This window comes from Sesamum indicum, linkage group LG2, assembly GCF_026168435.1.
Source record: "Sesamum indicum cultivar Baizhima isolate 11 linkage group LG2, ASM2616843v1, whole genome shotgun sequence".
Lineage (NCBI taxonomy): Eukaryota > Viridiplantae > Streptophyta > Magnoliopsida > Lamiales > Pedaliaceae > Sesamum > Sesamum indicum.
The window spans coordinates 12,808,557-12,832,425 of NC_142658.1; the positions used below are offsets into that span (position 1 = coordinate 12,808,557).

Genomic DNA, 23,869 nt, shown 5'->3' on the forward strand with positions numbered 1-23,869 from the left:
CAGAAATTTGAAAATTAAGGACAATATACCAATATACATACTTAATTAAAAATATTTATTATTTGAATTTTATATATTATATTTTTTCAGTCCAAATATAAAGTGTAACAAGATCATTTTAGAGACAATACTATAGTGCATTTAATTATTCATTAAATTTGTAATTATTATTTAAAATGTAAAAAAAACCTCAACAAAGAAAATTACTTAATATAAGTATATATACTATATTTCACTAACAAATAAAATACTATATACATACACAATTATATTAATAAATATATATAAAAATGACATGATTTGACAATCAATAGTAACTTTTGTCTCCTATATCCCAACATCAAACATACACCACTTATTTTAAACTATTTTATATTATATCAAAATACAAATTCAAACATTCCATCTATCTCAAATACATACTTATTTATCTCTGTTTTTCTCTCTCTATCTCCAAAACACCAAAATAAAACACCCAAATTACAAATCCAAACACTATGTTTATGTTTCACGTTCTGTTTACAAGTGTTAGAATAGGTGATTGGAAAACTAATTAGACTAGTATGGATGTAATTTATTTGACAAATTCAATATAATGTAATATTATTAAATGACTAGAAATGAGTATTCATTATGACTTTATCTTTGTTCTGGTCATTTATCATATTAAAGTATGTTAACATCACGACAAAGCCCACAAACTATTTAGACGATTAATGCAGTTGGATTGTTAGTATTATAAAAATCGTTCCTAATATTGAGCAAACCATATCTAAATGTGTTACAAAGCCGTTACAATAACAGTTAAATCAAATTCAACCGAGCCATAACAAAATCAGTTCCAAATTTATTTTTTTTTCCATATCACCAGGTTTGTAATGGCTACAAGTGGTCATTACAAATACAGTCAGAATTTGTATCGACTTTTTATAAAGCCGTTACAAAAAGTTCGTAACACCTTATTTAGCCACGGTGCCTTTCTGCTACAAAAACGATTACAAATAAAAAAATCGTTCTAATAAAATAATTTTTTTGTAGTGATATCCAGGCGATTGCCCGTGGTGCCTTGTGTTGGGCAGGGAAAATATAATATTTTAATTTTTTAAAAAATAAATTCAATCAAAGTGATGTAATTTTTCAGAAATTAAAAATAATAAAAATGTAATAAAATTATTTTTCAAATACACATAATTGTCATTTTAACTTAGATATTATTTATAATAAATAATATAGTTTAAATAATTTGATATAACTTTTGAATAATTAATATATTCTAAATTTATAAATATAATTTATCGTAACATATTTAAACAAAATAATAATTTAATTTAGTTAATATTATAAAATTGTATAATTGATTTATATCTATACTTATATTTATATAAATATTTAAATTTCAAAAGTGAATTTTGGTATACTAATTTTGTATTGTATTTTCTCAACTTAATTTTTTTACATATTATTAGTTATTTTTATATTTAAATTAATATATTCCATAAATAATATAATTTATTAAAATACATTTAAATTAATCAAATATATAATTTATTAAAATGTATTTTAATCTAATAATAATTTAATAAATTAATTTAAAATATATTTAAATATAAAAAAAGGGGTAAAATAGATATTTATATACTTAAGTAACTAGCCTTGTAAAAAGCCAAAAATGAAACTCACTAGCACTATATGTGTGTAAAACACTCTCTATTATTTCTAACGCAAAAGAAGGTTAATTTTTGTTACACTTCATAAAATACAAGAAAATTTTTACTTATAAAATAAAAATTTATATTATTTTACCAAAACACATTGGGTCTTATGTAATTTACCCAAAGATAATAAAGTGATGCTATAGGGGTGACCCTTCCTCTATTACTTTGTAGTGGAAATTATAAAAAAAAAAAGATGAAAAACCCCATGATTAGCCCACTTGCAACTTTGGGTCTAATCATTGTGTTAACGCATGCTTAGTTTCCATCCTTCAATTTATGGTTCAGAAAAGATATGCCCTATGCATATCCTCCCGTCAATAGTTAATACACGTGCTCTTTATCGGTTTTGGAAGATTCTTTGGTTTGATGGGATCTCAATTGTTTGAACCGTGTTGTTGTATTTCTCTTTTTATTTATTTATGCAATTTACCTTTATAAAAAAAAAAACAAAGTGTGGTAAATGTCTTTTTTTCTTTGTGATGACATATTTGTAAGTTCAAACTCCAAGTTTGATGCTTCATTTCGTACCAGCGGATAGAGCACACTCGATTCGTATGTATAAATCTAAATTTGTTATATCTTATTCGTTTAATTAAATAAAGGGATAGTTACAGTCCCCTTCCTTGGGGTTTATATAACTCCATGTAAGTTTTTGTGGTTTCAAAAATTATATTTAGTACACTTGAGATTTGTTTTCGACTAACAAATAAATCCATACATAGTTAAAATTCACCGAATTAATTTGCTGATATTAACAAAAAGATTAAAAATTAATTTTATATTTATCTCCAATTGGCTTGTTACTAATTTATTTCAGATCAAATAAATTTTTTAATAACCAAAATACCCTTATATGTTTTTCGCCGTTAATGCCTATGAGAAGGTATATTTTCACCATTACAAGGGTAGATTAGGCGGAATTTCTTTTTTACATGCAATAAATTAATTGAGGGTAAATATCAATTTTCATTCAGTTGTTTCTGTTAATATTAGCAGAGTTGAAGAATTTTGACTAATGGAACGACTTATTTGTCAGATAGAAGCGAATCTCAGAGATGCTAAATGTAAGTTTTCAAACCATAGGAATCTATGTGTACGTAATTACAGAAAACCTCAGGAGAGGGGAGTGCAATTATTTTTTAAATGAAAAAAAATAGCTCATTAAAATTATTAAAATATTTCTAACTTTAAATGTGCATCAATAGAATTATTGATGATACAATCTAGTAATTTAAAAAGATGATGATTTTATAGAAAAAAGAAAACGTTATTTAAAAGTATTTTAATTAAAACACATATTAACAATTAAATTTAATTATTTAAAATTTACAAACTTAATAAATATTATCAAAATAACATATTTACATCAAATTCAACCCTTAGATCTCTCTTACTCTAAATAATAATAAAAAAACAAAGCCTTAATCATTATCAAACCTTCCACACTTCCCCACACTCTTCTCTCTCCCCATTACTCAATAAGACCTCCCCACACTCCTCCCACTTCATTCACACATCATGGCAGCCACAGCCACCCCCAGCTCCGCCGCACGGAGGGTCCGGCCTCCGTCCGGCTGCGCGAAGCTCGACGCCGTGGCCATGTGGGTCATCAACGGGTTGACGGGCGCGTTCTTCGCGTCGTTGGAGCGGTGCTCTTGCATTCGCATTTCCACCTATGAGGATGATTTGGGGGATGAAGCCAACGACCTGCCATTGATTCTCAACGATGGAAATCTCAGAGGCCATCGTGATGCAAACGTTAGGCCCCGAAGATTAGGAAAAGGTAAAAAGACCAGCACCTTTGTTGATCACAGTGTATAATTCTTCCAAAGAGTTTTTTTTTTTTTGTGGTTAATTTTGCTATGTGAATTGTTTTAGTGATTTCATGAATGAGTATATGTCTGAATATGCAAAGTTGAATAATACTTTCATGTTGTTTTGTCAGAAGGGTTCATTGTGTATCTGATCTACGTTGACCTATGCAAGAAATTAGATTTTGATCTGTACATAATTACTTAATTAGAAGAAATATATTTATATATTACTATTTGTATTATTTAATTAGATGATTAAAAGAAAAGATGGGTCGAAATACAAAATAATTATGTTTGTGCAATGACCAACCGCCATTGCTTTTACAAATCGAAGGAATGCGAGCAACCTCCATGTGATATTGTAAATTAATAAATTATTTTTCATGAAAAAACTTAGCAATTACCGTCCTATATTGTCTAAAATAAAAAGAGGTAAATCGTCTAATTCTAAAAAACATAGGTGGGTAAAATTACTATTTTTCCATAGGAGGTGATTTGCTTATTTGCAATATCACAAAGGGATGAATTGTTATTTACCCTTTTACGAACAACGCTGAATATTATCTATAATTAAAAATCATGCAAATATTTTGACTATAAATAAAATCACGACGATGTTTTTTATATTAATTTTATTTTATTACAATAAATAGTATTATTTTACTATAATTTTTAAATTACGATCGTTCCAAACCAGGGGATAATTTATTTATTATTTATTTGTAGTGATATGAGTTGAATTAGATCTTATTTTAAAGCTTTAGTCTGACAATTTATGTATAGAGAAAAAGGTGACAAATATGTGTAATTAATTTGTGGAAAATATTTAGTTGTTTGCAAATATCCAAAAGTTTGGAACTTGGAGAAGAGGATTTTAATGTTCGTACATTAAAATATGAAAAATCCTACAATCATACCATTATTACTAAAATCGAGTGTCGATTTTTGAGTCTCATCCAGCAATATAATAATTTAGGAAAAAATGCAATTTACCCCCTTATAATTTGAGAAATGAGTAATAAAAATCATTGTGAAAAATAAAATAGCAAATTATCCCCTGTGTTTTGAAAAAAGAAGCAAATCACCCTCCTATCTAAACCATAGATAAGGGGGTAATTTACTTCAATTTTTAAAATACGGGGAGGTAATTTGTTATTTTTTTTTTCATAGAGAGGTATTTGCTCATTTCACATATCACAGGGGGTTAAATTGCATTTAACCCAATAATTTAGAGGCCAAGATAGATTGGGATTTTTATTCTAAATTTTATTGTATGTGTGTATATTTTAAATAATTAATAAAATAGTCCTTTTTAGGCTCATATAGGAAGGAAGCATACTTTTAATTTAAATATTAATTAATTAATATTTATCTTTTTTAACATTTTATTTTTTTAGATGAAGTACTCGCTTAATGTGGTATTAAAAATAAGAGATTTTGCATTTCAATCTCATTGTCACTTATTTATAAAAGAATTTTCACATATAATTTTTATATATAAGATATTAATATTAAATAATTTTTTTTAACAGTATAACCTATTAGATAATGTGATTGTTTAATAGAACAAGACATCCTAAAAAAATATCTATTTTAAAAAGAAGACATTATTATTTAGGACAGCTCAAAAGAGAATAGTAAACATGCGGCTAGAGAATCAATGTCATTATTGACCTTACTTTATTTGTTAGCTCAATTTGCACATACCCCCCCAAAAATCATTATTTATTCATTTATTATTTGGTTCTTGACCTTTAGTTTTTGAATGAATAGCAATTTATTCCCTTGTAATATTGAAAAGAAACATATTATCCCCCTATGAAAAAAATATAGTAATTTACACCCCTATATTTTTTAAATTGAAGCAATTTACCTCCTTATACAGGGAGGTAAATTGCTTCATTTTTAAAACCATAAGAAGGTAAAATGTTGTATTTTAAAAAATATAGGGTGATAAATCGCTATTTATTTTTTCATAAGGGGGTAATTTGCTCATTTGCGATATCACAAAGGAGTTGCTTGCATTTTTTCGTTTAGTTTTTATGAGGGTGGTTAAAACCTTTGCAATGGCTAAAAGTCATGATGTTTTGACCATAGCTCTTAATCGTGATAAATAACTTTTTTATGGTGAAAAACCTAATTTTTTGTACTGATTTATTTAACCGTAGTTAATAATAGTTATTTATCATAATTTTTAGCCATGATTACTAATATTGTAGTCAATAGTAGTTTCTTTTATGGTGATATTAAACTGTATAAATAAGTTTGAAATCATAATTTTGACTCCGATCAGATGTTTGAGTGCTACTATTGACTAGAGAAGCGACGGAAGTTGGAAGTGAGGTAGCTACAATCACACCAAATCATGAGAACTGCACGTGGCAAAAAATGACGAAGCAGTGCTAAAAGAAGAAGATGCATGTGAGATGTTCTGTTCATTTGGACGCAAAGAAAAATGACAAATGAAGTGTAGGCCGTCCATTCATAACATTCGTTTAGATCAATCAAGTTGTAGTTTTCGGAGTTTCAGATCTATAGTCATCTCATCGTGGATTTCGAGGATTGAATTTAAAATTATTAATTTATAAAAAGAATTAGTAATTTTTTATCTTATATTTTATAAAATAAAATAATTTATCTTCCGATAAATTGTTTCATTTTAAAAATTATAGGGAGATAAATTATTGTGTTCTAAAAAATATAGGTGGATAAATTATTGTATTTTCATAAGGGAGTAATTTGCTTATTTATAATATCACATGAGGGTTGCTTGTATTTTTTGCTCTCTCTCGTGCTATATATATATATATATATATATTATAACTAGATAGTGATGTGAGGGTTATATAATAATGTCAAAAAAATTATAAATGGGCTTCGACTTCTCAATTACTTACAAAATGGTCAAGATCCATGTCTCTTTTAACTGGGTGGTACTGGTCCGATTTCGGTGCGACTTGAACTTGGTATGTACGAACTCATAATAACTATATAATGATTGTCGAATCAATTGTTCACATGTAATCGTACAGTTCAAGAATATTTATAAATACTATATTCTCATGTTTCAAGTACAACTCATTCTACTCTAAGCAATTAGATGGGCTTTATATTTTTTCTCGTACGATCTTACTAATTTAAGTATCGGACAACTACAATCAGAGATTTCTTGTGCTGGTGTCACGTGTTCCGCTCTTGCCTAAACACTTTGGAGCGTTCTTGAAATAGATTCAGCCTTAAACTATAATTTTCAAGTTTAGACACATAAGACGCCTTCTGCGAGAAACCATTGAGATTTTTCCCGAGGAATGGCTGAAACCCGTAACCAAAATGTTGTTGGTCCATCTGGGGGCCTAAATAAACCCTCAGGGAAATTATCCTTCTGAGGATATGATACTTCATGTTTCTTGCTCTGATTTGTGGAAGATGCTCATGGAATGGGCAAGCAAGTTATAGGATGATCGAGGTGCTTAGCGTGAGGAAACGAACAATGGGCCTCGACTCACCCTTACCATGGGTAAGGTGAGAATTGTTTCCTAATGTTGGAGTAGGACATTACTTTGGAACAGGCCCTCAGCATGCACCTAGGGTTGACTTTGAAGAAGTAGACAACCATGAAGCTTTTGAGGACTAACCTAGGAGAAAGTGTACCAAGAACTAAATGAGCAGATTCATCATCTCAGCACGCGTGCTAGGGGCTGAGACAATGACTTTCCTGACAATGCCTTATTGCGATGAGAATCCCCATTCAAATCCTGAGATCCTTGTAGATTGAGGAGTTAAAACCCCACATCTACCTTAGTAAGAGGGAAACAAAAACCTGAAAGAGCATTGACAGCCTTCGAGAATATTATGCAGCTCAACAGACTATCAAATACTCTAAACATCCGTTACAACTTTGTATGGTTGTGTACAAGCACTACAAAAGAAAGGCCTTATTGGGACGAACTTTTGGGACATTTAGTATTTGTCAATCCGTCCCGAATTAGGATAGTTTTGGGATGAATTCGGATGGATTTGGAACAACGGTCTTGTACTTGTACATACCGTCCTACAATTAAAAGTTCGTCCTAAATTCTATTCCAAAAAATAGGATCAAGAAAAGTATCTGTCATAAACTGTCCCAAATGTCGTCTCAATCTTTTGGTGCTAATGATTTGTGACATAGTTTGGGGCGATCTACACACGGTCCCAATTTTAGTACGATGTGATGACTTGATATCATTTTGGGACAGCATATCGACAATCCAATTTAAATTCAAATTGGCCGTCGCAAATCTTCCCAACTTCAGTCCCAAAACAACATCCATGTTATCCAAATTCTGGCGAGTTAAAATTTTTAAAAAAATTGGGACTGCCTTTGGGACAGTTCCTGCATAGTCGTTCCAAACACCGTCCCAAATTGTCATCCTTTTCGTCCTTTAAAAATAGCATAATTTTTCAAACACAATACACCAAAATCTGCTATTAAGATTAGCTTTTAACTTGAAAGAAAGTAATATGGAATCACATGATCATATTTAATAGCTAGATTTCAAATCGGATGGTCCAATCGAATGATTCAACGAAATGATTGTTGATTAGAACAATATGCTTATAAGAATGAACATTCAATTATCGTATGTATTCTTAGTAAACATATGACAATTTTTTTGTTTTAATTTTCATGCAGTTCAATTGGGTTATAACACAAACGTTAATATGTTGTTTTACACAATTAGATGCCCTAGATGTATTCTTTACTTTTTTTCTAATTTTTTCAAGTTGCTAATAAATTATTTTGGGATGGTTGTTGGGATGGTATTATTATGTTTGGGACGGTATTTGAGACAGTTGTTCCCCCTGTCCCAAAATTCGTCCCAACATGGCGTCCCTTTCGTTCTTTTATAATAGCCCAATTTTTCAATTATGATATATCAATATCCATAATCTAGATTAGCTTGAAACTTCAATCGGATGTTGATGAAACCCAGTTTCAGACTTTTTCCATTGATGAAACCAGTTTCATCTTTGCTCCTAACGATATTTTTATGGATCTACTCCAAAAAAGATAGTTCTTCTCATTCAGAAGTGAGAAAACAAAGCACATTCCAGGATTTTCTGAAATTTGCAGCTTCATTACTTCTGACTCCTCTATCGTTCTCTTTTGTTTGTTCGATTTTTCTTCCAAATCACTCATGGATGGATCTGTTAATGTGTATGTATGGTTATAAAGATTTCAAGAAAGGTGAAGAACCATTAAAATGGCTCTGGTACCATGAAGAGATTTGAGAGCAGAACAAGAAGGAAATGGCAATCTTCAAATTCCATTAATCAGTGGAAGAGAAAAGAATTGTGTTCAAAGTACAATTGTAGCGTCTCTAATCAACCAGTCAAGAATCAGTTGAAGAACTCCAACTAACTCAATTTCTAAGACGGCTAATAATTTTTTGTTCTCTAATCAATAAAAACGCTATTCTCAAAATAAAGAAAGAACACGACTGAGATTACAACTAATAAAGGCGTTAGTGATATTTTCTTCACTAGCAAGTTTCCACGACTTCAGCTTCAGCTTGCTTCCAGTCTTATAGCTAGGATCAAATAGTTACTTATAGCTAATTTAGGCAGGAAATATGGCAACGATGTGAGCAGAATGACATTAAAATCTTTAAAATAGTATAAGGCAATTTTTTGATTGAGTTATTAACGCATGAATGAAATGATAAATATATCTTAAGTTGTTCATAGAAAATGAAACATATTAAAAGTTTGCATGTATATTTAAAAGTTACCCTAATAAAACAAGACTCTAGCTAGACTCGCAGTCGAAGAGCTATATTTTGACAAGCCCAAGCCATGCCCATGAATAGACCTAGAAACACTAGAAAAAAATTACTATTGTCTATAATTTTATTGGCTATAGATGAAATCCATGACAAATAATTATTATTCACGCGGCTAAATAAAAATTGATTCTAAAACCTTACTTATTCATCATAAAAATTAATTTTTCTATGGCTTTTAGCTGTAACAAATTTATTAGTCATACTGGCAAAAATCACAACCAATAACCATTATGTGGTTGTAATTAATAACTTTTTAGTACTGATATTAATTTTTAGGGATAATTACACTCCCCTCTCTCGAAGTTTGGTTTAATTATACGTAAACCCCCTGTGGGTAGGAAAATTACATCTAATATCCCTGAGTTTTGCTTCTATCTACCAAATAGGTCCCTCAATTAGTGAAAATTCATTGAATTTGCTGCAATTAACAAAATTGAATGAAAATTGATATTTGCCATCGATTGACTTATTACTGACTTAATGAAAGTCAAACAAGTTTTTTGTGACTAAACTACCCTTATAACAATGAAGATATATATAACTCATCACATCCATTAACGTATAAAGATGTATGAGGGTAATTCGATCCAAAAAGATTTATTTAGCCTGTAATGAATTAATAATAAATCAATCACGATCCAATATAGAATTTTATCTAGGCTTTTTGTTAATATCAACAATCGAGTAAAATTTTGACTAGTTGAGGACTTATTAATTAGATGAAAATAAATCTTATGGGTGCTAAATGTAATATTTCAAACCACAGTGAATCTACGTATAATTACTCCAAACCTCAGGAGAGAGAAGTATAATTATCCCCAATTTTTAAGTGAGGAAAAAAATATTTCATCCTACAACTTTGGTTCGAATTCAATTTGGGCTTTATTTTTGGCAATATTTGAAAGATCGCATGGTACAACCCAGGAATGCATTAGCGGAAACGGTAAATAAAAATGCATACAATAATAGAAATTAAAATGTGGAAACAACGATCCAAGGGGTGTACCCCTTGGAGCTCTCGAGCGTTCGATGTGCTATGGAAGTAAAAATGAAAATAAAGACCATACGAGACTTGTTGGTATAAATGAGAACATAAAAGATTAAAGATGATACCTTTTTCTTTTTCTCGTTATCTAAGCCGAAACGTTCACCTGAGGTTCCAATGTAGCAACCTCTAAGTGCGTCCACACTACAGCAGAAATTGAAATCTTTTGAACTTCTTGCTAGAAAAGAACAAGAGAATTGAGGGGGGGGCGGGGGGGGGGGGGGGAGGGGTGGCCGAGTGCTTCTAGGAAGGAGGGAGATTTTTTCTTTTTTGTTTGTTGTGTAATAAGGTGTAGTAATTATTTCCCAAATTATTATAAAACATATATATATCTTGTATTCATAAATAAGAATGTGTATATATATATATATATATATTATCTACAAGATATATTTCTCTTTATTCCAAATAAAGAGATTCCCAACAATGACCAAAGTTGCACTTTTAAAAAATACAATTTGTTGGTAAATTCATCCTTTCATAGAATCTTCCAATGCGCTCAAATAATTGGGTCGCCCTATTTTTATCCAATAAAATTCAAGGCCCAATAAATTTTAATTAAATTCAATTTAAATAAAATTCATCTAATTGAGCCCATCATGTATTTAATCTAATTAAATGCATAAACTCAATTAATTAATAAGATCTAACTAATTAAATAATAAGGACAAAACCAATATAAATTAATACCATTAATTTATTCTTGGGACTCTCCATCCAATAGATCTCTATTTTTTTACGTAATCCGATTACTTACGGAATTAATTCGAAATTAATTTCTTGTCATTTCTTGGTGATTTGTGTGTGACTCTTTAAGTTCACCTTTCAGCTAAACCTGAGCTAGTGTTTCACGCTATTATTAATTAAATCTAATTTAATTAATAATTCTTGATCAATCCTTGATCAAGAAAGCTCATTACCATAGGTGGCCGCCTAGAAACGGTCCATGGCATTAGAGACTAGGTGAATGACCGTGTGAACATTTAGGCTCTCGAGTCCATACGGGTACGGTCCTTTCATTTACCATCTCTCGACCATAGTCTAAGGCATGAAATTTAACGTCGATTTCCATCCTGGACTAGGCATCTATGCCTTAATACTTGAGCTCGCGTTACGTCAAGTTTCTCGACATAGGAACCTCCTTTTTCAATTCGATTAACGACTGTGGCCATAGGCCCATAAAGCGTGAGCGCATCTCCAAGTGCATAGTTGATACCTCTGTCACAAACTGATAGGGGACGGATCCTCTTCTTGGAACTCACTATCCTTGCTACATATTCCTACTGCAGTAGACAAGCCTTATGATGATCATGTTTGTGACACAATCACCTCTCGTGCGGATCTAAGATAAAGTCGTCTTATGCACGTGACTCCCTACTATCGGAGCTGGATTCGAGCTATACCGACCAAACCTCTATGGCTTCCATATGACGATCCCCGCAGGTCATTTTAGTTGATTCGATACCTTTTCAATCAACCTACTAAGATCAAATAGACGCTCCACGTCTTTTACCGATGAGATACGGTACTCAGTAATTGAATGCGACTCTAGATGCAAGTCTCCATAGGATTTTTTATGCCCAATCTCGAGGTCCTAGACTTAGAATATTTCAGACCCAACTTTTTTGGCAGTTGGTTTCACGATCGCCATCCAATGCGCGGCCTAACTGCACGATTGCCAATTGGTGTGTGGGCTTTGTTGTGATGTTCAAGCAGATGCAAATATATAGAATGAGCACAATAAAGTAAATGCCAAATAAGAGAATACTCATTTTATTCACTTAAAATAACATTATATAATATCGATTAATTGTCAGAATAGAATACATCCTCTCTACAATGACACTGTAGAACAATTGAAGGGAAAACCGTCAGTACAATTGGCTTTTTGGTCACTTATTCCAACCATCTCCCACTTGATCTTAAAGTTAATTATCCATATTTTTTAGACTAATATGATCATGAGCAATATGCGATACCGGCTAGGTCTTATGGGTCTACCGTAGTTTCTGCAAATGTTCTACAGTCCAACCGCACATCACATATTCCTATCATCGCTCCAAGCAGATGATGGTGCCTAAGAATTTTTCTTGGACTTGTGATGAAAATTCGGGCCTTTTAGCTTGTGCAATAGCTTAGTTGTTATCCTCCAAGGTGACCACTAGCACAGCCATGCTAGGTATCACACAAACAATCGAGTGTAGTTTTTTTAATCCTAACCACTTTTCAATACAACTTCTAAAGTTGCCATACATTCAACTTTCATGATGAAGCTCCATGTGGTATTCCGCTTGGAACCTTTCCAAATTACCACATCATCAATAATGTTTGAATGTGCGCTCGTTTTGAGACTAAGCATTATTCATGTGATGCTAGAAGTTATTATCGCTATAGCCTTCCAAAATCAATTCTTCATTAATTGTGTGTCAAGGGCATTTGTTTAATCCTTATTCGGGTATTTAAGATAGCTTTTCAACAGTTGTCTGTTGCCTCGTTGGTACACACTTGATATTCGTTGTTGTGCTTAAAAAGCATAAGCAACATCAGGCTCAGTGCATCGAACAACATTCGCATGCTGTTTATAGCAAAGACGTGGGGGATGTAAAACATCTTAGCTCCTCATCAGTCTACCACGACTGAATCTTGGATAGCTCGTCCACGACTGAATCTTGGATACCGAGTCATGTACCTCATTAATGTGTCAAAATAGGCATTCTAGATACAATACGTCTAAACCTGGTTTGAACTCCTAAACAAATATTTCGGCTCCAAGCTATTTATTTGGATCAATGTCTTACTTCGCTTCTCCTTATTCGGTTAGACTCAGAAATTCGTACCTTTCAGGTAACTGGAACTTTTTGATCGTTCCCTCGGAGAACTTAAACATAGTTAGTGAAGATTTGATTACAAAGGATATTTGCATTAATTCATAACGAACCTGTATAAATCAGACTTTGAGTCTAATTTGCCTCCCACTAGTCTCTGGACGTATGCAGGACCATTCCCCATACTCAAGACTTTTGTATAACACAAGCTGACCAATCCATACCAAATATGGTATCTGGATCACGACCTTAAGAAAATGCCATGTTTCTAACTGGACAGTTTTTGAAAGTCCATATCCAGATGAGCCAGGTAATTCAGTGAAATATCGATCAAGGTATGATTTCTTCCTCACCAAAGGCAGTTCAACATCGTCTCTTCAGGAAGAATTTTACTGAATGAGAATTCTATTGTTATTTAGATATTTCAAGAACTTTCACTAAATAATTTGATCTAATCGAAGGGTTTGACTCAGTAACCAGTTTAGTTCTCCACCTCAAGTCTAATTCTTCGAACTTTTCGGAAGTCCTTAGACTTTTGAACCTTTGTGTATTTAGTGACCTACAGATGTCTATTTGGATCTAATCCAACAGATTGTTTCGACAAGTATTCTTTGTCCACAAAGTGCTTTCATCGCTTTTTTCTTTCTCAAGAAGGATTTATAAGTTAGTAAACTCAAATTATCTATTGGTAGACTCTTTGAATCTACCAACCTAGTTATCCTAACTAGAGGGATATGGCCTAGCTTATGTATGCCATTCTATGTATGTTTTTATTCTTGACTATTCGTTTAGTCATTTATTTTGAGTGTACATAATCCAATTATGACATGGGGCATGACAATTTATAACTGAGCTAAATCATCGTCAAATAAAAGAATTTTTTTATGGATCAAGTTTGTAGTCTAATTTGTCCAACAATTGACTAACAAAAACTTGATCATGCTGGGTTGCATAATCATATGCAATCTTAACATGAAACTAATGGCTAAGTCCACTTAGTCTTATAGCTTTTGCAGCAATGGCCTAGCTATGGCCTAGCTTTAAGACTACATGTCTTAGCGTTCTATTCCTTTTAATTTCTGCAAATCATTTGTAGAAATGTGCATTGAGAAAAAATGTCCAATACTTGGGAATAGAAATAGTAGTCATATTTGCTCAACAAATGCCATGCTTGGGTGGAAAGGAGTTCATGATACTTCCTCTTCCAATCTTCTTGGCAATTTATGCAAACGTCATGCATAAATCTTGACTGCAGAATCATTTTCCATTTCCTTTGCCCCCGCCCATCGAGGCTATAGGAGCATTTAAAGTGCTTGCAGCGGCTGGCTTTGCTCCATCCTTCTTCCTCACAGGGTGTCCAGCACCTTTGCCTTTGCTCTTGAGGTCGAAGCCACCAAATTGAATACCGATGGTGCAGATTCTTCAATCGTTGTCTTGTATTGGTCCAACCATATCTATCAACTCATGAATGGTCTTCTCAAATCCATTAACAGTTTATGATAAATACTAGAAGATTACATCAACGTACATTTTTTTTTTCAAGATCAACATTGAGGTCATCGAGGTCCTCCACAAGGGATAGCATCTTAACCCCGTGTTTATGTACAGATGACCCTCAGTCATATTGGATTCGAAAAATACTTCCGTCGCGGCATATCCAAAATCCAGGTTTAGTGGCACATAAATTTATTTTATGTGGATCATTATTGAGCTAACAACGTCCAGTCTATCATACTGCTCATGAATGATGGAAGCAGGTATGACGTTGCAAACCTTGTGATTGTCCCCATGCTTTAATCCCGAACGTCAAACTTTCTTTAAGTAAGGACCCCTTTTGCAAGTCCGATGGAAGTGGCTTATCTATGAAATAAACCAGGTTTGAAATCAAGGACAATCCTCTGAATTTGCAGTCAATTTATTGATTAATGTGTTCCATAAAAATTAAATCTGAAACTTAAAATTGGAAAGCAAATCTAGACATTCATTCATAACGGAAAGCAGAATACTAAGTAGATTATAGTAATATTATATTTGAGTTAAGACTTGGTTTTTTAGTCATTAACCACTCCCACTATTTCTACAAAATTCCACCACTCTTAAATGGGGTTTTGGGAAAATCATTTCTTAGTGGACTTGGGATCCACAGGAACAGTTGACAATACCCCGCTTTTACTATTCATATGGAAAAAACCTTGTGGGAGGCAACCAATATCATTCTCATTTCATGAGATTCCCAATATATTTTGCCTCACCTCTTCACATGATCCCAAGGATTTCAAACGAATCATGCTACTCGGTGTTAAGCCTGACCCATCAACCAAATTACACATTAATTGTCGGTCCCCCGACTCGTGAGATAGGGAAACAATGAGCGTGTTCCTTTGTTAATAACAATGATGCAATTTGCCTTCTATTCCGAATGTGTCACGACTCGTGAGACCACATTTGGATAGCGGTAGCTTTCTCATCACATTGTTATGGATGGAAGGCCTAGACAGATCAAAAAACTATTTAGAACCAATTCCATTACGGGCCTAATATTTACTTAGTGTCAGACTCAACCCATCAACCAAATTACACATCAATTGTCGCCCCTAATGACTCGTGAGACAGGAAAACAATGAGCATGTTTCTTTGTTCACAATAATGGTGCGGCTTGCCTTAATCCAAATGTTCCAAGACTCATGAGACCACTTCTGGGTAATGACAGCTTCCTCACCACATTAATGTGGATAGAAACCTTGGACAGATCAAACCATTTTGATCTAAGTCTGTTTTGGGCCCTAGCACTTTAACTTAGTCTAACCAAGTGCGAGTTAAATTTGAGTGTTTGACCAAGACCTTATCACATAATAATGTTTCATGACAAAACATTAAATATGAAAAGCATTAAACACATCACATGCAAAATAGCCTAGCGTACCCCTATGGGATGATCACGAGCCCAGCCTATGCGACTCACTCAGCCTACAGTGAGTCTATGGTCAGTCTGAAGTGGCCCTATGCTTCTACAAAAGTAATTTACCTATCAACATATAGATGGGCCTTATAACTCCTCTGTGGGCCTCCTCCTCCGTGGACCTTCTTCTCCATGGGCTTGCTTATTATAAAAATAAAAACCTCACTAAAAATCCTATACTACTCTCATTACAATTGAAAAGAAACTCCGATCAAAGATTAGGGAGAGTACATAATGAGGGAGATAGCAAGCCTTATTATTCCAAAAAAAAAAAAAAACGAGAGGGAGAGAGAAGAAAAATTACAAGGGCATACAATCCCAACCATAAATATAAATATACAAGTGGTCTTGGGCTCGTAATCATCCATCTGTACATCACATAATACACATTCCATGTAAAATCACAATCCATGATATCCAATATAAAATTAATTATACAAAGAAAACATAAGTTCAAAATTTGCAATCAAAAGGATAACCAAAAATCATGTGCATCCAATGCGCACAATAAATCCAATTAATCATGCAATTTTAATTTTAGAAAAAAAATCCTATTTTATTCCAAAATAATTAATAGCATAATTAATAATTTATAAAAGTCTAGAAAATCAATTTTTTAGAAAAATGGCCCATCCGTCGGCTACAACGCGCTCAACCATCCCTGCCCGTGCTGGCCCTTTGCCAACATGCATGTGCATGCCTGGCCGCGCCCACACTGTCGCTGCTGTAGTTTTTTTTTTTTTTTTTTTTGTTTTGTTCATTTATATCTAACAAAAATCAAGCACTACACAGAAAAATTCCAAATTTGCAAATGCTTGAATCATCCAATTAATTGCAAAAATTAAACGATCAATCTTCATCATATAATTATCAAAAGAAAAAGCAATAAAACATACTTCAAAAGCCGTAAAGAGCACATTAACATGCTAATCACACAAAACCAACAGTCTCTACATTGAATGGGGCTCTAATACCACTTGAAGAATCGCGTGGTACGGCCTGTGAACGCGCTAGCATAAGCGGTAAATAAAAATGCATACAATAATAAAAATTAAATCTTAAAAACAACGATTCAAGGGGTGTACCCTTGGAGTTCCCAGGTGTTTGATGTAGTATGAAAGTAAAAATGAAAATAAAGACCGTACTAGACTTGTTGGTATAAATGAGAACATAAAAGAGTAAAGATGATAACTTTTTATTTTTCTCGTTAACTAAGCCGAAACGTTCGCCAGCGGTTCTAACGTACCGACCCTCTAAGTGCTCCACACCATACCAAAAATTAGAATCTCTTGAATTCCTTGCTAGAAGAGAACAAGAGAAAATTCTCCGAGAGAATTGAGAGAAGGGGAGCGGCCGAGTGCTTCTAGGAAGGAGGGGGATTTTTTTTATGTTGTGTAATAATGTGTGATAATAATTTTTCAAAATTATATAACATATGTATATATCTTGTATTGATAAATAAGAATGTGTCTAGATCCATTCTTTTTATCTACAAGGTATATTTCTCTTTATTCCAAATAAAGATATTCCCAACAATGACAAAAATTACACTTTCCAAAAATACAATTTGTTGGTCGATTTATCATTCCATAGAATTTTTCAATGGGCTCAAATAATTGGTTGGCCCATTTTTATAAAATTCAAGGTCCAATAAATTTTAATAAAATCCAATTTAAGTAAAATCCATCTAATTGAGCCCATCATGTATTTAATCTAATTAAATACATAAGCCCAAATTGTCTTTATTAATTAATAAGATCCACCTTATTAAATAATAAGGACAAGGCCCAATATAAATTAATGCCATTAATTTATTCTTGGGACTCTCCATCCAATAGATCTCTCTTTTTATAAGTAATCTGATTACTTACGGAATTAATTCTGAATTAATTCTTTGTCCTTTTTCGGTGATTTGTGTGTGACTCTTTAGGTTCATCTTTCAGCTAGACCTGAGCTAGTATCCCACGCTATTATTAATTAAATCTAATGTAATAGTAATTCTTGATTAACCATTGATCAAGGAAGCTCGTTACCATGGGTGACCGTCTAGCAACGGTCCATGACACTAGAGATTAAGTGAATGACCGTATGAACATTTAGGCTCTCGAGTCCATACGGGTACAGTCCTTTCGTCTACTGTCTCCCAACAATAGTCTAGGGCATGGAATTTGACATCGATTCCAATCCTAGACTAGAAATCTATGCTTTAATATTTGATATCGTGCAAGTTCCTTAACATAGGAACCTACTTTTCCTATTCGATCAACGACTGTGGCCACAGTTTTATTAAATGCGAACACATCTCCAAGTGCATATGAGATACCTCCTACATACTGATAGGGGACGGATCCTCTTCTTGGAACTTACCGTCCTAGCTACAAATTCTGACTGCACTGGATAAGGCTTATGATGATCATGTCTGTGACTCAATCACCTCTTGCACAAATCGAAAATACAGTCATTGTATGCACGTGACTGTCGTGATTCCTCAAGTTTGAGGACTACTCCCGTACTATTGGAGCTGGAAATTCGACACCGACCAAGCCTCCAAGGCTTCTATATGACGATCCCCACGAGTCAGTTTAGTTGATTCGACACCTAATCAACCAACTCACCAAATTGCATATACACTCCACGTATAGCACCGATGAAACACGGTACTCACTAATTGAATGCGACTCTTAATGCAAGTCTCAATAGGACTCTCGATGCTCAATCTCACGGTCTTCGACTTGGAATATTTCAGACCCAACCTTTTTGGCAGTTGGTTTCATGACCACCATCCAATGCGCGTTGCGAATTGATTTGTGGGCTTTGTTGTGATGTCCAAACAGATGCAAGCATACAAAATGAGCACAACAAAGTTACCACCAAATAAGCGAATACTCATTTTATTCACTTAAAATAATATTAAATAATATCGATTAGTTGTCAGAATTGAATACATCAAAAAACCGCCAATCCAATTGGCTTTTGAATCAGCTATTCCAACAATACTAGATTTTGTTCTTTATCTATCAATTTTGTATAGATTTGGTCCTTTAGCCTAATATATGACTCTTTTGCCTTTTTGATGATAAAGGTTAATAATTCGTCCTAATGCACTGTAAGTGTAATATAAATAGATATTTTTTCAATAAACATATACTCTTATACTATTTTATGCTAGCATTAGATACGAGATGTAAAATGAATAGATATATATAGACTAAAATTGTTGTTGAAAAGCTGTGTTAGATAAAATTGTCCAAAATTGGGTCAAATTACTAAAATAAAACAATTTTGAAAGATACTAAACTAAAACTAAAATGGATAAATTTAAAAAATTTAAATTAATAGCAGGCAAACTAAAAAGACTAAACAAATATTTTTCCTTTTTAACTATAACAATAGTCATAATTCAATAATTAAATGTTGTAATTGTTGCAGCGAAGCCGGTTAAGATATTACAGTTCGAGACCCCATACAATATCAGAAGAGCAAGCAGGCTCCTCTTTCACCATCAAGAACTCAAAACATCAATCACTTTATTCAGGCAACAAAACTGGAGCGTTGCCGAGGATATGTAAAAACAATACAAGACATACAGTAAGAATAACAGAAGACTTGGCGCCAATGTATCTGACAACTTCAAATCCTCTGTCCGCAACCACATCCACACTTCTGTTCAAGCCCTCGGACATTTTCCACAAGAAAAACTCGATGACCGATCTAACTGTTTCAAATGTCACCCTGCCAGTTACATCAAGCACAAACTTGCGATTTCTTGGCAGTGCGAGTGTTGATGAAACACTATCAACCCATCCAGTGTTCTTTAGACCAATACGTCCATTCTTACCAGATTCCACTGATCCCAACATTTGACTTTGTTTCGAGGCTGTCAGCACTTGATGAGAGGTCCTAACAAGGGTTTCAACAGCCCCATTACAAAGAGAAACTAAGAGGTCAGTCACCTTATTTTGGTGTTTAGGGTTAGTCAAGCCGGAGAACATTTCATCGTAAAAGTTGACATCCACAGTTTTGTCGACACAAACTGCAGCCGCAGCCGTAACAAAAGTCCTGATACAGTCAGCTACCAACGCTCTGCATTTATCATCAGACACCACACTTACCCACGTCGGGGAACTCGACATCTTATGAGCCTGAAACCCCAAAACCAAATTCCTGGCAAAACTACCAACAACGATTGAGGAAAACTCTGTCCCTGCAGTTGACATCAGTTTATCTATCATCTTTTCCAGAAAACACGAACCATCCACTTCTTGAATCGCACACTTGTCGGTTTCTATCTTGCAACCTCTTAAAATCCCAACCGTCGTAGCCTGGCAACCACGGGTTACTGACTCTGAAAACTCCTCAGAGCGAGCAATTTTCTGCAGTTGCTTTAAACTATTTGGAATTTCAACCTCATCAGAACTTAGAAACTCATTCAAATCCCTTGACATTAGTGTGATCAGACTCGCAGATGCGGACACCATTTCAGCCATTGAAACTAAGCATCCAAACAGCTTCTGGATTCTCTTTCTCTTTCGATCTACGGAGGGTATGTGACTTATTTTGTAGACACCATAACTTGAAAATCCAATTAGTCCAAGTAAAACTATCAATTTCTTCTTCTTTTTAGTAAAACTCACCAATCTAGTATCCATTGAGCTCAAATGAATCAAAACACGACAACTAATTCAACTCGATCGAAGACTCGAAGCTAAACTCCACGTAGTGATCAACAGGCTGAAAATGAATTCAAGACTAAAACAAAAAGTAATTAGCCCAGTGGGCTCAAATCAATTCAAGCCCAGGATCTATGCTGCCCAAATATATATATATATATTGTGTGGGAGGAGAGAAAAATGAATTTTGATGAAAATGCACTGGAGAACATCAGTTCTTCCACAGGCAGAGCGAGGCAGAGAGAGAAAGAGGGGAGAGAAAGGGGGGTTTGTTTGTGTGCAAGGACAAAGGTTGGAAGAGAAGAGAGGGAAAAAGAGTGTGAAGTTGATTTGTAAACTCGGATTGAAAGGTTATTTATCCAACAAATGAAGACCCTTGCACAAAGATTGAGTGGGTCTTCCCTTTTCTCTTTCTGCAACAACTCGACTAATATATAGTAGACACTTGACAGATAAATAGCAATTGGCTGGTGGGAATAGAATTATAACTTACAAACTCTATTGGGGATTTTTTTATTTAATATGTAGGGCAAATTTTTTTTTTATCCTGTTAAAAAAGATTATTTTTATTTTTGGCACTACAAATGCTGTGGGTTTGAATTTTGATATTATTAAATTCAAAAATACAGCTTTTTTGTTCCAAGTTAACGGCAGAGGCAATATGCCTCGCACGTGGGTGTTAACGGTGTTACCTCCTATTCACTCACGTGTCTTTGACTTCAAAGTTCATGTTTAATGGTATCAAAATAATAAAAAACTTGTTTTTTAGTACCATTAAAAGAAAAAATAATATTTTGACCAACTTTGACACAAATTATACGATTTTTTTCTTATTTTTTACAAAGATAAAAATATTAGAAAAATTTTGTTTTAATATATATAATAAAATAGCTCTAAAATTATAATTATTTGTATTTCAAGTAATTTTTACGATCTTTTTTACTATTTTTGAAATTAAAATTATTATTATATATTATAATATTTGATCACAAACCATAAAAACTAAAATTTACTTTTTGAGTAAAAGAATTAGACATATTTTTTATTAGATAATAAATTTTAATTTTAAATTAAAATTATTACATTCGAGATAAATTGTAGCAATAATTTTTTTAAATTAAAATTTTATTTTGTTTGAAAATATTTTAATAAACTTTGACCATAAATTATAAGAAATAAAATTTTATTTTTAAAATAAAGAAATTTTATTTTAATATAAATTAGAAATTAGTTTATAATTTATAATTATTTATTTAGATAAATTCTAGCAAATTTTAATAATTTTTAAAATTAAATTATTATTTATTCTAAAAATATTTTAATAAACGTTGACCAAAAAAAAGTAAGAAACACCTTTTAGTTTTATTTCTAATATTTATCTCTAATGTAAACAATTATAATTTAAAAATTAATTTATTATTTAATAAAATAAAATTTATCTAATACTTTTATTGAAAATAAACTTCAATTTTTATAGTTTGTGCTCAAATATTAACATATTTTTTGACCAAATAATAATTTAATTTTAAAATAGTAAAATAGATTCTAGAAATTATCTGAAATAAAACTAATTATAATTTTATTACTATTTATTCTATATATTAAAATAATTTTTTTTAATATTTTATTTTTGTAAAAAAAATTTTAATAGTTTGCGGTTAAAGTTGGTCAAAAGATGAGAAAAAAATGAACTGGGGATACCATAAGAACTTGTTTTTTTCTGATCACTTTATTTTTTTCTCGAATGTAAATCATTTTAAGTTAAAAGTTAATTTATTATTTAATAAAAACATGTATCTAATACTTTTACTCAAAAAGTAAATTTTGAGTTTTTATAGTTTGTGATAAAAAATTAATATATTTTTATACCAAATAATAATTTAATTTCAAAAATTAAAAAAAAGATCTTAAAAATTATTTGATATACAAATAATTATAAGTTTAGAGCTATTTTATTATATATATTAAAATAAATTTTTCTAACATTTTTATTTTTATAAGAAATAAAAAAAAAATCTTATGATTTGTGTCAAAGTTGGTCAAAATATTTTTTTCTTTTAATGGTACCACAATAATATATATATATATATATATATTTTTTTTTATTATTTTGGTTCCAATAAACATGACATTTGAAGTCAAAAGTCACGTGAGTGAATAGGAGGTAAGGGCCGTTCACGTGCGACGCACAGGGTCTCTGTCATTAACTTGGGACCAAAACACGTATTTTTTTGTTTAATGGTATCAAAATCCAAACCCGTCACAATTGTGATACCAAAAATGAAAATGATATTTTCTAATGGGACCAAAAAAGAATTTTACCCTGAATATATATACATAATAAGTATATAAAATTATATCATTTAATTTGTTTGTGGAGAAGAAATTTTGTAGACAAAGATATTTATATATCAAATAAAATAAAAATATAATAAATTTAAAATAGAAAATCCAATTTATTTGGGCTGGGGCACGTAACATTTATTTATTATTTTTCTTTCATTTTCATTAGCTCCTGGTGAATATAATATTTGGATGCTTGAGAATTGGGATAAATATATTTTTATTTGAAAAGAAATTAAATTTTTATTGGTATATATCAAAAGTAAAAAAAAAAAAATACCCTTATAGGACGAGGATCCTCATATTTCTTACCCAAGCGGGGTCGCACCAGACCGGTTGACCTAGAACTGTAGTTGTCCATAATCATGCAGCTACAAAGCCAAGATCATGCCACATGAATTCGTATCAATACAAACAATTAGTCCTATAAATGACCAAAGTTATTTTAGGCTAAGATACATTATTTTTAGCTAAAAGAATATTATTTATTTTTCCCCTTAATTATACATCAAACTAATATAGTTTTGAAAATTTTTGATTGAAAATCTTTCAGCAAAAACCTAAGAATATGTTCATCCTTATCTGATCCCCAAACATCTTTGAATTAGACTATCCTTGGGATCTTCTTGATCTCCAATAGGGATCAAGTTCCCTAGAGATAAAAGATTATGGA

The 23,869-nt window shown here is 32.2% G+C and overlaps 1 protein-coding gene and 1 long non-coding RNA gene across 2 annotated transcripts; one reads left to right on the plus strand and one right to left on the minus strand.

The window, feature by feature from the left end:
- The first annotated feature begins 3,093 nt into the window (after positions 1-3,093).
- On the plus strand, positions 3,094-6,142 carry LOC110011601 (uncharacterized). Its single transcript, XR_002286616.2, has 2 exons — positions 3,094-3,498; positions 5,823-6,142. It is a non-coding gene; the product is annotated as an uncharacterized LOC110011601 (long non-coding RNA).
- A 13,551-nt stretch (positions 6,143-19,693) lies between these two features.
- On the minus strand, positions 19,694-21,245 carry LOC105155610 (protein PHLOEM PROTEIN 2-LIKE A10). The gene has a single exon (XM_011071503.3). It carries the CDS (start codon positions 20,830-20,832, stop codon positions 19,711-19,713), a length of 1,122 nt encoding a protein of 373 aa, XP_011069805.3. The 5' UTR covers positions 20,833-21,245; the 3' UTR covers positions 19,694-19,710.
- Between the last annotated feature and the right edge of the window lie 2,624 nt (positions 21,246-23,869).

Bases quoted from the DNA above. Each gene is read 5' to 3' on its own strand.
- LOC105155610 (XM_011071503.3), bottom strand. From the start codon at position 20,832: ATGGATACTAGATTGGTGAGTTTTACTAAAAAGAAGAAGAAATTGATA.